Source organism: Canis lupus, chromosome 19 (assembly GCF_003254725.2).
Source record: "Canis lupus dingo isolate Sandy chromosome 19, ASM325472v2, whole genome shotgun sequence".
Taxonomy (NCBI): Eukaryota; Metazoa; Chordata; class Mammalia; order Carnivora; family Canidae; genus Canis; species Canis lupus.
In genome coordinates, this window is record NC_064261.1 from 38831778 (window position 1) to 38846837 (window position 15060).

At 42.9% G+C, this 15060-nt stretch overlaps 1 protein-coding gene across 20 annotated transcripts in view; it reads left to right on the forward strand.

Annotated features, from left to right (window-relative positions):
• Window positions 1-15060, forward strand: part of RAB3GAP1 (RAB3 GTPase activating protein catalytic subunit 1) — a 143972-nt gene that overhangs the window by 92555 nt on the left and 36357 nt on the right. For 4 of the 20 annotated variants that reach the window (XM_025430495.3, XM_035702246.2, XM_025430512.3 and 1 more), the window contains 2 exons: window positions 995-1015; window positions 1869-3707. The exons of 6 other annotated variants lie outside the window; for them this stretch is intronic. In XM_025430495.3, the coding sequence (XP_025286280.1) occupies window positions 995-1015; window positions 1869-2105 (258 nt within the window). In that variant the 3' untranslated portion in view covers window positions 2106-3707. Of the gene's footprint in view, window positions 1-994; window positions 1016-1386; window positions 3708-8392; window positions 8507-13705; window positions 14244-15060 lie in introns of those variants that run through there. 10 more of the 20 variants (XR_003129266.2, XR_007403830.1, XR_004807044.2 and 7 more) reach the window with 6 other exon arrangements.

Consider the following 15060-nt stretch of genomic DNA (forward strand, 5'->3'; position numbering starts at 1 on the left):
CTTTGTTATTCTTGTTTTCCTGTTAATTATCTTATTCCTTTAGTAAATGCAGGAGTGTATAATCTTTTCAATGGCCTTGTATAGCTAATCCCCTTTAAGGGATACTGAAATTGTACATTTTTCCCACATTATGTAATTATAAAAGATTTCAAATTGTCAAACCTTGTAGGGAATGTTTTTAGGAAATTGGCAGACTTTAATCCAAATAACAAGCACCTTGTTGGTACATTTTTTTTTTAAGATTTATTTATTTATGATAGACATAGAGAGGCAGAGACACAGGAGGAGGGAGAAGCAGGCCCATGCCAGGAGCCTGATGTGGGACTCGATCCCAGGACTCCAGGATCACACCCTAGGCCAAAGGCAGAGGCTAAACCGCTGAGCCACCCAGGGATCCCTGGTTGGTACATTTCTGAACTCAGATCTTAAAAGTCTGGTTGATGTAAACCATTCAAGTTTATTTACATAACTTTTCTTTTCGTAATTAACTGACACTTTATATCAATTTTACTAATTAATCAAGATTTTAACTCTTTTAGAACATTATGAAATTTCAATGAGAATTTTGTATAGCATACAGCAATTTTACATGCTTAGAACTTTTTGCTTAAAATTATACATTTAAAAAATTATACATTTTAATAAACTTCATTCTGATTACATTTGTAATTGGTGGTGTATTCCACTGGAATTCAGCAAATAAACCACAGATTGGATTTTGCCTCAGTTTTATCAGTTTTGCCCATTAAATGACACTGTACTGTTGCCTGTTGAACCATCAGATGCATGAGAAGTAGGATATGTCTGCTCAATATAACAGCTAGGTGTGTTTTATGTGGTGTGTATTTGTCTTGATATTCTTTTGATAGGATCATGTTCCTTAATGTAGTGCATGCTGTCTCTGAAATGATCTTGAAATCTCTTGTCTAGCTCTTTTAAAACCATCTTGCTCGTTTCCTTTTCATCACTGTTTCTTTTCTCACCTTTTCTCAAGCTGACTGAATCTTCTGATGAGGTAACAAAATAGCTTTTGTCCCTCATAGTTCCTTGTTCCTTCCCATCCCTCTAACTTCATAAGGTCATTAAGACTAACCACCTCTTTAACAGTCTAATTTGGCATACCTTTCATGCTGATGTTTAGTATAACATGATTTCGTATTTCCATTGCCAAAACAATACTCTTTTTTTTATATTGATGGTGTTATGAAAGAAATCAAGTAATTAGAGAAATGAAAAAAGTATATTGATCAAGGTTGAAATGAAAGCTCTAATTGGATTTTTTAATGCAATTTTAATGCAAAAAATAGATGCCTTTAATACTAAGAACTTCTCTTTTGTGGCCATTGCTGTATTACATGGACCTGTATCACTTCTTTATCACCTTAGCCGCTCAGCAAACAAAACCAGTGTCCCCAGTTTTAATTTGTCAAGTGAACCTTAAAAAGAAATGAAAGAGTGGAGATAAAAACCATTTTCCCAGACTCTGGGGAGAAGCAGCTCCTTACTGGACTGAGGACATCAGACTTGAACTTGGGTTGTTGCTAGAAGAAACGTGTAGAAACCAGTACTACACTTTCCCTCTTCATCAGATGTCGGAATATGGCCCTCACTTTTCAAAGCAGATTGCTTGGCAGTCATTATCTCTTTGTCTCTGTCACCAGTTTATTTGTAATCTCTGGCTGCTCATGCAGTGTTTCAAGCTTCTTGCTTTTTCTGTGTTTTTGAGTAATCATAACATGGCTGACTGCATTACTGAGTAATGTAGAACATTTTTTTATGTATATGTCATGTTTATTCATCTGTCCTTCAAAATGATCGAAGTTTAGCATTGGACTTGCTCTTGAATTTAGCATTTGATTCTGTTCAAGGCTGCAGCCGTGGCTCCACCAGAGGAGGAACTGAAGAGAATGGGCTCTCCAGAAGAGAGAAGGCACAACTCGGTGTCAGACTTCCCCCCTCCTGCTGGCCGGGAACTCATTTTGCGCACCACTGTGCCACGCCCGGCTCCATACTCCCGTGCTCTGCCTCAGCGCATGTACAGTGTTCTCACCAAAGAGGATTTCAGACTTGCAGGTGCCTTTTCATCAGATACCACCTTCTTCTAATTCTTCTAGAGCAACCTCATTTATGGCTTCAGAGACTGTGCTGACCACTCCTGTGGGAGCAAGGTTGTGCCAGTCAGAACTTGAGAGGCCATGAAGAGGACCTGTCCAGTCTCATGATCAGGAATCATACCAGCATCTGAAAGACTTTCCAGCACCGTGCTTGGGCTTTTTTGTATCTTGGTTGGGTCAGAGAGAATGAGCTTGAGCTATTGAAAGATATGTTCCCCAAAGAGATGGCCCTTGTTTGACTAGGGATCTTAGGTAGGAGTTGGGGGGATGTGCAGGGACCAGAAAAGCAACACGAGCTCTCTGTACTCACTCATTTATTCTTTCCCATGGGAAAAGTGGGCTTGTGCTCATTTATTCTTTCCCGTGACTATCTTGTGCTTGTGCTCATTTATTCTTTCCCGTGACTATCTCTTAGGCTGTCGCCTTGCATTCACAGTCTGTATAAACACATTTGTTACATGTGTTAGTATCAGGTATGCAAAACAGAGTATCTATTAATTGGGATTTCTGGATATTTTGGTGGTAGCTTCTTTTCCCAGAATCTGTGTTTTTGAAATACTAAATGACATTGTTTATTCAATCATCTAGTGGCCATTTAATTGTACTAATTAACTTTTGATGAGTATTTTGAATATTCTAGGAGAAAACCTAGAATTTCATAGTTTATGTGTTTTTCCATGTTAACTATGACCTAAATGTATTCCTTCTGATATAACTATATATTAAATGTCACTGCAAATTAGTTTTATACCTTACCTTGTAAGGTTTGTTTCTCTTGTTTTGTTTTTGGTTGCAGTAAGATGCCAACCTGCAAACTGTTCCCATCTCTTGCGGTACAGCATGCATTCCTTTTGTGATTGTTGGCTAGATACTATATTTAATGGAGTAGAGATGAGCACATGCTACAAATATAACTTTGGAACATAGAGATTATCATGTCGTTAGTGTAATTTGGTGTATGTGCTAATGTAATGAATATAAGATTATTTCAGTGAACTATTTTGCTTTTGTGTTTTAGTTAAAATGAAAATAATCGTTGGGGATATATAGCACCCAATAGAAGAATAAGAGCAACATATTTCTAGTTATGTGGTGATCAAGATTTATTAAGTCTCTGTTGCTATTTGGCCTCTGTTCAGTCTGAAATCTATTTTTAGGCCTAAACTTCCCATTTTAATCCAAAACAAAAAATGATTATCTGAAGCATAGACTTTGCCTCTGTAATTTAAATAATTAATAGAGCTGTGTAAACCTAATTATATTATTTTTGTAATAAAAAGTGTACATATATATGTCTGTGTGCACATATATATGTATATATGTATATATGAAGTAGGGGAGGTCCTGATTGGTCCTGATTTGCCTCCCAGCCTTCACAGTGCTTTTCTCTGAGATGCTGGACTTGACTGCTGCTGGTAAACCATACAGATCAGGCCTGAGTACTGAGCACTGTATCAAGTAGAAAATGGATCTTTCAAGGACAGGATTTGTCTGCTTTCCAGTGAGGAAGTTAAAGCAAAGAAACGTTTTTTAAAGAGAGGTTGGACTTTAAAATGTCATTGTAAATCTAATAAAAAGAAAAGTCTTGCTTTCTCTGGCTACTTTTCTTTTCTCTCCTCTGGTGGGCGCTTTGGTCTTATTTCAGTTAGTTTTATGCTGTCTCACATCTTCCTAAATATTTGCAGCCTGCTGAGTCTTGCAGGGGTCTCAAGAACGCTCTCTGTGCCTTCTTTTTTAGTGGCAGTTACCCCACTTTACTTTTATTATAGTTATGTTTATTTCACAGATATTTTTAAGCACCTGCTTTCAGGCACTATACTAGGCAGTAAAGATAAAACATAGCAGTACACTCCTTCCTTTTCAGTGACCTTTCTGTCATGTAGGGAAGGTTGATGCTACATTGCCATAAAATGGAGAGTATAGTCAACTCATCTGTGAACTGGAGGTCCAGCATTTATTGTATAAATTCATTCAGTAGCAACAGAGAGTAATACATGCATTATTAGTGAATAATGTGTCTAATAATAAGGTATTATAAGAGAGGTTTTTTTACTCAGGCTTAGGGATCAGGAATATCTTCATAGAGGTAATTTCTAGGTTGGGACCAGAAGATGCGTAGGAGCTGATGAAGAGTTGGGAAAATATTGTAAATTGCTTGCAAAGAAGAACTATACCCTGTCCACTTGTGGATAATTTATTGTGATATTGCCGCTGCTCCCCCATGAAGTGGAATTTACTTTGTATATTTGGACATTACTTGTCTGGAGTTAGCCATGCCTCTTTGGTCACTGGAGTATTAGCAAGTGTGACACAGGTGGAGACTTGAAAAGTACTTGTGCCTCAGGGTTTCCCCTCTCTTCCTCTGGGAACCCTGAGATTTGCAAAGAAGCCTGATGAGGGAAGAGAGAGTTAGGTGGTTTGTTATGTAGCAAATATGACCTGATACTGCAGGGGATGGGAAGAGTGTCACAGGTAGGGAAAACAGAATGGGCAGAAACTCAGAGACATAAGGAAACATATCTTTGGAGAATGGCCAGCCTTTCAATTTGCTGGGAGTGAAAAGAGAAGAAATGATGTTTGTTAGGTCACCTGACATGAAACTGAGAAGTTCTGTGTTCAGCACTACCACAAGTTTGGGCCTTATCTTCAGGGCTAGGTCGTGACTCATTGAAGAGGTTTGTGTGTGTGTTTGTTTTAAAGATTGATTTTTAGAGAAATAACATAAGAGAATGGGGGAAAGGGGAGGGGCAGAGGGAGAGGAGTCTTAAGCAGACTCTGCCCTGAGCTGGGAGTCCAGCCTGGGGCTCCATCTCACAACCCTGAGGTCATGACATGAGCCAAAGCCAGGAGTCAGTCACTTAACCGACCAAGGCACCCCAGTCATTGAAGAGTTTTAAGCAAAGGAGTGACATGGTGGGTTTCAGACCGCACTGTAGCAGGGCAAATGGATTGGAGAGGCTAAGAGACCATATACACATCCTGGATCTCATGAGAAATTGGAAAGTCACAGTTATATCAGTGTCTTGGGTTTTTTTGTTTTTGTTTTTTGTTTGTTTTTTAAATTTTATTTATTTATGATAGTCACACAGAGAGAGAGAGAGAGAGAGAGGCAGAGACACAGGCAGAGGGAGAAGCAGGCTCCATGCACCGGGAGCCCGACGTGAGACTCGATCCTGGGTCTCCAGAATCGCGCCCTGGGCCAAAGGCAGGCACTAAACTGCTGCGCCACCCAAGGATCCCTGTTTTTTTGTTTTTAAATCCTCTGTGCTTTGTAATGTGCTGTAAATAGCCTGACAAATGCTTGTGGAATCAACAGGAAGCGTCCTCACGCTGGGACCCTCCCACACCTATAAATTCCTATAGCACCATAATAATTCAGATATTCTATGTATTTATATTTATATTCATGAGTTCAGCAAATGTTTGTTGAGTGCCAACTATGTGCCAGGTACTTACTGTCCTGGGAATGGGGATACAGCAGTAAATGGCAGATAAAAGACCCTCATAGATACTATTTATACTATTTTTAGGGACACCAACTATAAACGAATTATCTAAGGGGAGGCAGAGTGCTTTTTTATTTATTTATTTATTTATTTAAAGATTTTTATTTATTTACTCATGAGAGACACAGAGAGGCAGAGACACAGGCAGAGGGAGAAACAGGCTCCACACAGGGAGCCTGACGTGGGACTCGATCCAGGGTCTCCAGGATCATGCCTTGGGCTGAAGGCGGCGCTAAACTACTGAGCCATCCGGGCTGCCCAGCAGTGTTTTTTAGACAGGTGATAAGGAAACATCCATGAGATGGTGGCATTTGAGTAGAGACCTGAAGGAAGTGAGTGAACAGGCCTTGTGAGAGTCTGGGAGATGATTCCAGACAGAGAATGGTACATGTAAAGCCCTGAAGTGGGAGTGGGAGTAAACGTGGTAAGTTGAAGATACAGATGAAAGGCCAGTGTGGTTAGAGTAATAAGCAAAAGGTAGGAAGTGGAGGAAAGAAAGTCAGGACAAAGGTTCAAGGACCAAATTACACAATTAGGAATTTGGGTTTGCTTCTTGATTGAAAAGGAAGCCAGTGGAGATTTTCAGCAGGGGGTATTATGATCTGACATTTATAGAATTCTTACCCTGGCTGCAGAATGAATACACTGTAGAGACGGGTAGAAGTAGTGAAACTCCTTAGGAGAGCTGGTGGTTTGGACTGGGATGGTCACAGTGGAGGGGCTAAAACGTAAGCAGGTATGCTGTATATTTTCAAAACAATGCACAAAATTTGCTGATGGAATGCATGAGGGTATGAGAAAGCCAAGGATGACTTGAAGGTTTGTGGCCTGAGTAACTGAGTGAATGATGCAGTCGTTTACTCAGATGTGGAAGACTGAGGCAAGAGCATTTTGGGGGGTGGTGTAAGGTTCTGAGTTAGGATATGTTAATTTTGATAGAGCATCTAGATCCTTGTGGTGGAGCCAGCCGTTAAGATGGCTCCCACTGATCCTTGCCTCCTGGTATTCACACCCTAATGTGAATCCCCACCCCCCACATTTGACCAGTGAACATGGAGGAAGTGTTGATACGTGATTGATCTCTAAGATGAGGTTATAAAAGCTGTTGCAACTCCTGTTCTGGCTGCTTGTTCTTGTGTGCATGCTCTCTCTCTCTCTCTCTCTCCCCCCCCCCCTCATCCCTTGCTCTGGGGGGGGGGGGGGGAAGTCCACTTACATATCAGAAACAACCCTGAGAGCTCACATGGGGAGGAATTGAGGGCTCCTGCCAACAGCCTTGTGAGTGAGCTTGGAAGTGGATTCTCCTCAGTCTCAGGAACTGCAGCCTCCTGAGGCACCTGGCACCAGAAGTACCCAGCTGTGCTGCTCCTGGATTGCTGACCCTCAGAAATGGGGTGAGATGATGATTTTATTTTAAACTAAGTTTGGGAACAGCTTGTTTCACAGCAAAATAACAAAATACCCAAGTGATTATGTCATTTTGGGGTTTCAAGAAAAGATTAGAACTTCTGCAGTAAAGTGAGAAATTTAGATATAGACAGTACTTAAGCACAGACATTGGGAAGAGGTCTGGAGATTGAACCAGAGATCAGGAAGAAGGAGGAGGACTGCCAGAGGAGACTAAGAAAGGAGCAGGTGTTGAGATGGAAAGAAAACCTTAAGTGTGATGTTCCAGAAGCTAGGAAGGAAAATATTTGAAGGTGGTGGGTGTTGATCAACTGTGTCAAATGCCATTGAGATGTCAAATAAGATGAGAGCTCAGAATTGATTGTTGCATACCTGTGGGTGCAGAGTAGCAATTGCATGCAGAAAGGAATCCAGTTCTTACTGGGAAGAGTAGAGAAGCGATTGGCTGGAGGGAAGCTGGGTGCATTTAGCACTCCTACTCAAACCAGATGGGGTTGTGGTTGCTGTGCACTGTTCATTGCTGGGAGCTTGAGGGCATGGGGTATCTGGGGTAGAGTGTTACGTAGGGTAGGATAGAGGGCAAGAGCATGAAGCCACTGTTCCAAGCCAACTGTAACCGTCTTCCCTGCCTCACTCTTGTTGCCAGCTCCTCTCCTCTGGCACACAGGGTATGGATAGGGCTTTTAGCACTCAACAAATGCTGAATGGATGAATGCCTCTTGATGGCAAGGGAGGCCCCAACGTTATGTTTGAATCATCTGGACTCTAATTTTTGGCCATTGGGCACTGTGAAACCAGAATATTTCAGAACGTGAGCTCTTGGAAGTCAGAGGACTGCTGCCAGCATTTCTCTAACTCTGAGAAGTGGGACATGGCATCAGCCTATATAAATGGGCTTGGCTAATTCTTGAAATACAGAATAAAGCTAGTTCATTTTAGCATGCCTTCTTTGCCAGCAGTTTTCCCTTGGCAGCTTGTGATGTCTGACAGGTGGTCACGGATATATCTTCCTCAAATGAACACTCATCTGTTGCAGGGAGCATTCCTGGGGTGAGCTTACCAGCCAAGGAAGGTGGTTGAGTAAAAGGCCCTACTTGGCCCCTCGTCAGAGAAGACAGACCGTGGCCCAGTGTGATGGATCTGTGGGGAGCACTCCTCTTGTCCCCTCTGTGTGGCCCTTCTCGGTAGTGGGGGCCTCTGACAGTTATTGACAGAAACCTTGATTTCAGCTCAGAGGCACACATCCCTCTGCTGCTTTCCAATTGGATGAGCCTTTCTAAGGAACTACATTTCTTCCCTCTCCAGTTGATAAAAAGCTAGAATTTTTTCCCAGGTAAAACCATGATAGAATATCCTTTGTTTAAGTTTGCAGGTTTGTCTTCATCATGTCCCAGAATAAAGTGGATGAATGGCTTGTGAGGGAGATGTGCAGGCTGGGCTGGCTCATGCTGGAGGAGCCGCTAATTGGGTTCAAAGCTGGTAAGTTGAGACTCTGCAGTTCTAAGCTTGTGATAAGAAGTATTCCCCAGGGAAGAGAAACAGAATTAGTCACTATATTTGTTTCCTAAGGCTTCTGTAACAACGTATCACAAACTGGCAGCTTAAAACAGCAGAAATTCATTGTCTTACAGTTCTGGAGGCTACAAGTTTGGGATCAAGGTGCTGGCAGGACCAGGCTCCCTCTGAAACCTGTAGGGGAGAATCCTTTCTTGCGTTTTCCTAGCTTCTGGTGGTTGCTGGCCATCCTTGCTCTTCCTTGGCTGGCAGCTGTAGAACTTCAGTCTGTGCCCGTGTTGTCACATGGCCCTCTCTCTTGTGTGTCTTTGTCCTCTTCCTATGACACCAGTATGACCTCGTCTGAACTTATTACATCTGCAGTGACCCTGTTTCCAAACCTCACACTCTGAAGTACTAGAGTTTTAGGACTTCAGCATGCCTTTCTTTTTTGGAAGGGGGCAGGGTCATAATTCAACACATAAAAGCGTTCAGAAGCCATCCAGTGGGACAGATGCCCATCTCTAGTTTGTGGTGGGCCACGGAGCATGATGTGTAAAAGCATAGGCCTCCCTCCAGAGAAATGAGTTTTATTCTCTGCCACCTTTGATCACCCGGAAGACACTGGGCTGGTACCTAAAGTCTTCCTCTGCCAAAATGGGGACAAAAATAAGTATCCCAACACATTGTAACAAAGTTAAACAAGATACTATCTAAAAAATGCCCAGCATGGTATAGGTAGTTATTTAATAGAGACAAGCTCTTTAAAGGAACTGTACTTTAAAGTGGTACAACTAGGGGTGAATGAATGGTTGGTTAACTATTGTTTAACGCGAGGACACACCTACCCAGCCATACAAAACTTTGTATGATGGCCCAGATAGCCCCGTTGCACGGAGTGACTCCAAAATCACCTACCATCTCATCAAATGAACTGATTGCTTTTAATCCCCTTTCTCCCTCCTTGGGTCACAGGCTCCATATTTAATAGCTGAGTACACCGTGTCAAGACAGAGGACTAGGGTGGGAAGTTGGAAAGAGTTGAGACACATTCCAGGCTGAGGGGCTTATCTGAGTCTTGCAGACATGGTGCCGGTGTTGGTGTGGCCAGGGCAAAGAGTGAGATGAAAGAGAGGCAAGGTAGCAGAGGAAGTGGTGGTAGGTTCCAGAGTCTTCCTTCCCTGTGAGAACTTGGACCTTGTCGAGTGACAGTGGAGGAATTAAAAAGATTTTTTAGTGAGAGAGGAGCAGGATTGGACTCGGACCTATACGAGCTGCAGTGATACCCACAAGGGATGGCAGTGGCCTTGAGTTGTATGGTTATGATGGAGTAAGAGATTCAGCAGGTGACACCGACAGGACTTGGTGAAGCTCGGGAGGTGGTTAGTGAAGGCTGACGTGTCTTGCATGCCCAGCTCTGACCTGAGGGGTACGTCATCAGCCCAAGCACAGCCACATGCAGTGTAGCCCTGTCCCAACACCTCCAGGAAAACTGCTCTGTCCACACTCTAGGGAGATCTGCATCCTTTCTGTTACATGACCCATGGTAAAACGATGTCTGAGGAAATGTCCATTATGTACAGCATCCAGGAGTCCTCAGTCTTACCAGTTTGCTAATGACCTGGAAGGAGAATGAGCCCAGTGCCACTCACCTTTCCTTAAGCAGCCTCCTCTGAACACACACACACCTGCTTGTGTTAAGCCTTTGTCAGGAAAGTGCCATCGGCTCCCTCCACGGCTAGTCAGAGCTGATGAACAAGTGATGGGACACAGATCAAAACTTTTCTTAAGTTCTTCAGCCATTTGACAGTTTGAGTAAATAATGACTTCTCGGTGCTATTTATTCACATTCTTCTTTCTCAGCCCTATTTTTGGTCCAGAACACTCTTTATTTTTGTCCATGTTACATAATGAGGGAACTGCATTCTTAGTAACCCACTGTCACTCCTGTGTTATCTTGCCTACATGAAAAAAGGAAGTATTTCTGGAGTGTGAATTTCCCAAACGTTCTCAACTATTCTGGGCCTGAAGGCATAACGTCATGGAGGGAGGACTACAGCCGGGGAGAGGGCCCAGTCTTCCTCAGCTGAGGCTGAAACCTGGTCCTTGGAAGCTGGCGGGAAATGTCCTGCATGCCCTGCTCTCCCTGGCCAAACGGCAAGAGCTCCTCTCTGCACAGTTTTACATTTTCAGCAGCTGACTCACGTGCCTAGGAATACTCTTAATTGTTGTTTTTCATTTATGTTGCTTCAGGATATTCCAAAGATCAGTGACAAAAATGACCACAAGCAAATGAAACGCTCTTCTTAAGCAGTCTAGTGATAGGTTGAACCCCTATAGGGGGTCAAAATAGGAAAGCAAAGCTTGTTCCCAGCTGGCCATCAGGAGGCTTGTGTAGCTTCATTGGATACGGCATAAGAAGGCAGCTTCCTTGGAATGGGTCTGTTGCTCAGTCCCAACTGGATGTGTCTCGGCTGAGCCATTGAAGGTCTATAAAAAAACCAAATCCGTCCAAAGAGCCCAGTAGTTTATCTCATGCCATCTGGCTTGAGAGCCAGACACATTTCCTTCATGGGTTTAGGGAATTCCCCAAGAGTATCCTGGTTGGAAACTGTTTCGGGAAGCTGTTGTATGACCAACCTGTGGGAAAAGCTGACCTGCCGCTAAGCATAGGGGCTGCTGGAGGCAGCCCAAGGACTGCTGTACTGTCCTAACGGGGACAGGTCAGCTCAGCAAGCCTGGTGAGAAGGTCAGGGTATAGGTAATCCTCATCATTGAAGATTTCATCTGAAACTTTTGCAAACAGTCAAATCATATATGACCTCAAATCAGGCAGTTGTCCCACAATTAAATAAGTGAATCCAGAGTTTCTCAAGCACAAGTCATGTATGGTGTATCTTAAAGGAACAGCTTCTTACAGACCCTGGCATTTATCTTCAGATCATTCAGCAACGCTGTGGTAGGAATTTCAACTGCAAATGTGTGCACCCCAGTCTTCATGTGAGTCAGAATAGCTGGTAGTCATTGCTCAGCCTATCAGTGAAATGAAAACAAAACAAAACAACAAAATAGTAACACTTTTAAGAAGGATCACAGAACCCAAAAGACCCTGTGGTGTGATAAAGGTCTATGGAACCTGTCAGATGTGGTAGAGAGCTACTTCCAGGTAGAAACCCAGCATGTTAGCTTAATCACAATCCTGTATTAAATGGACAACACCGAGCTGAAACTTTATACATCCATTTCAAGAGTTTACTGCACATAAGGTGCTCCCTGCTTGTGAAGGAATGGGCATGGGCCCATGGGTGCAGGTGTTCTGCTAGCCCTCCTCCAACTCTGTGGAGAAGACAGTTCTAAGTTTGTGCCATCCAATGTGCTCTTTGGGGTTCATGATGGGAGGAGCTGAAGTGGTGGAAACCCACCAGGCTGTGAGAGCAGCATACATAAGGGCCTGGACAGATGCATGGGAAGGTCAGAGGTTCACTTCATTCAGGTCTTGGATGTAGCATGTGGTGGCCATGACATGTATTTACTTGTCATTTTTCTGGTGCTGGGGTTTGAATTATGCCTAGAGGCAAGAAGGCTAGTGAATAACTCTGGCTGGCTACCCAGCATCTGCCTTACTTTCTGTGTTCACATAGGTTCTGTGTGAAATATTGGCCCTGTAAAGGAAGAAAGCCAGAGAGGAAAAAGAAAAAAGTTAAAAAAAGGATGACTGAATGTTTGTGCCCCCCCCCCCCCACCCCAATTCATGTTGAAGTCCTAAACCCTGGTGTGGTGGTTTTAGGAGGTAGGGCCTTTGGGGCATGAGTAGGTCATGAGGATAGAGCCTTCATGAACAGGATTTGTCTCCTTATCCAAGAGACCCCAGAGAGCTCTCTTTCTTTCCGCCGTATGAAGACACAATGATAAATCAGCAGTCAGCAACCCAGAAGAGGGCCTTCACTAGAACCTGACCATGCTGGCACCATGATCGGAGGCTTCCAGCTTGCAGAACCATGAGATACAGATGTCTGTTGTTGACAAGTCATCCAGTTTATGGTATTTTATTACAACAGCCCTAGCTGACCAAGGTAGAATGGCTTTGGTTAGTGACGTAGTTATATACAATGAATATAATATAGTATTTAGTGGCGGAACTTTGTATATGACTTTGGGCTTCTATTTACAAAATCATTAAAGGTTGCACATTCTTCAGTTTCATAGGAAAACTTGTTGGTTAGTGGAATTTACTTGAGTTCTTTGGATTGCTATGTGGGAAAGTAGCTTTAAAATTTTAGAGTAAGGAAGGACACCTGGATTTTTAGTGTAAGGAGATCTTAGTAAAGACACAATACGAACCATAAAGGAAAAGATTGATTAATTTGGCTACATTAATATTAAAAACTACTTTTCATCAAACACCATAAAGAATATGAGAAGAGAAACTATAAGCTGGAAAATGGGACTTGCACACAATCAACATGAATTAGTGTCCAAAACATTTAAAAATCTTCCCCACTCCACCTCCATGAATTAGGATTTACCTAATTCCATTTAGGTAAATTTACCATTTAGGGTTGAAAACATATTAGCAAAATAGTCAGAAAAAAAGACATAAACAGGTCAGGGAAGAAGAAAAAAGAATGAGCAAAGCATTTATGAGATGTTTATCCTCCTTAGTAAATTGAGAAATGCAGATTAAAATCATAGTGAGGTGGCGCAGCGGTTTAGCGCCTGCCTTTGGCCCAGGGCGCGATCCTGGAGATCCGGGATCGAGTCTCACGTCGGGCTTCTGGTGCATGGAGCCTGCTTCTCCCTTTGCCTGTGTCTCTGCCTCTCCTCTCCTCTCCTCTCCTCTCCTCTCCTCCCCTCCCCTCCCCTCCCCTCCCCTCCCCTCCCCTCCCCTCCCCTCCCCTCCCCTCCCCTCCCCTCCCCTCTCTCTGTGACTATCATAAATAAATAAAAATTAAAAAAAAATTTTAAATCATAGTGAGGTACCATTTCACACATATCCGGTGGGCATAAATCTTAAAGTTTGACAGTATTCAAGTGTTGACAAGGATTTCGAGCAACAGGGTCTCATCCATTGCTGGCAACAGTGTAAATTGGTACAGTTTTGGAAATGTAATTTGCGTTTCCTAAAAAACTTCAACACATGCATCACCTACAGTATAGTAACTTGTCCCTGGATATTTGCTTTAGGGAGTGGTGCTCACAGTGTGATCCCCAGACCGCAGCATCAGCATCTCCTGGTAACTTGTTAAAGATGTACATTCTCCAGCCACCCAGACCTGCTGAACCAGAGACTGGGATTGCAGCCAGCAATACATGCTTGAGCAAACCTTCCAGGTGATCCTGAAGCACATTCTAATCTTGGAATCACTGCTTTCAAGAAACGTTTGTGCATGTTTATACCAGGAGACATGAGCAGGAGTGTTCAGAGCAGCGTTTTATATAAAATCCACAGACTGGAAGCCCTGATTCCCTTCAACAGTAGAAAGGATAATCATATTAGAGTATGACCATAGAGCAATGAAAATAAACAATCTATTGTGACACTTACTAGCATGGATGACACAAAATGAATATAAAAAGCTTGTCACAGGGACACCTGGGTGGCTCAGTGGTTGAGCATTTGCCTTTGGCTCAGGTCGTGATCCCGGGGTCTTGGGATTGAGTCCTGCATCGGGCTCCTCGCAGGGAGCCTGCTTCCCCCTCTGCCTATGTCTCTGCCTCTTTCTCTCTGTCTCTCATGAGTAAATAAATAAAATCTTTAACAGAAAAAAGCTTGTCACAGAGGCATATATGCAGTAATGATTTTCATTTATTTAAAAGTAAAAAAACTGGCAACTCTGAACAATATATTAGCTATTTAGGATATGTATATATGTAGTATTCCTATAAAGAAAAGCAAGGGAATGATTTATACACAATTCAGAACAGTAGTTCTATTTATGGGGAAGGCAAGAGGATACAATTGGGGAGCAGCATACACGCATTAAATGTACTGGAGAGATCCTTTTTAAAAAACTAGGTGGTGGATATATTGCTGTTCATTTTACTATTAAAAAATGGTATATTGAGTAGGAACTACATTTCAGTTATGTAAGATGTAGGATTGCAAAATTGAGAGGCAGTATTTTTCTGAAGTCAGAAAAGACTATCATATGGAAATGAACCTGGATGTAACAAGGAGCAGGGTGCAAATATGCATGGTGTTTTAAAACACTTTAAAGAAAGTGTGTGGTGGTTGGGTCCTGTGAGGCTACCCTCTCAGACTTCCTGACCGTACATTGTACATTGTTCATGTTGCTCTGCCATTATAGGTACTGTACTAGGGTAGAAAAGTTGACAAGATACTCCATGAACAAGGCAGGGAGTTAGAGCTCATGAAAACTTCCTCTGGTGATCAGGGCGTTTAGGCCGGTGGTCTGTGAGCCAAGGGAGGAGGCAGGCAGGGGCCCCAGGACTCCTCCATCTCTTTCCTTGCATGACTGCCTGGGAGGATCCCAGGTGTAAGTGGTGTAGGTAGGTCTAAGTGGAGGACGGTTGCCTGG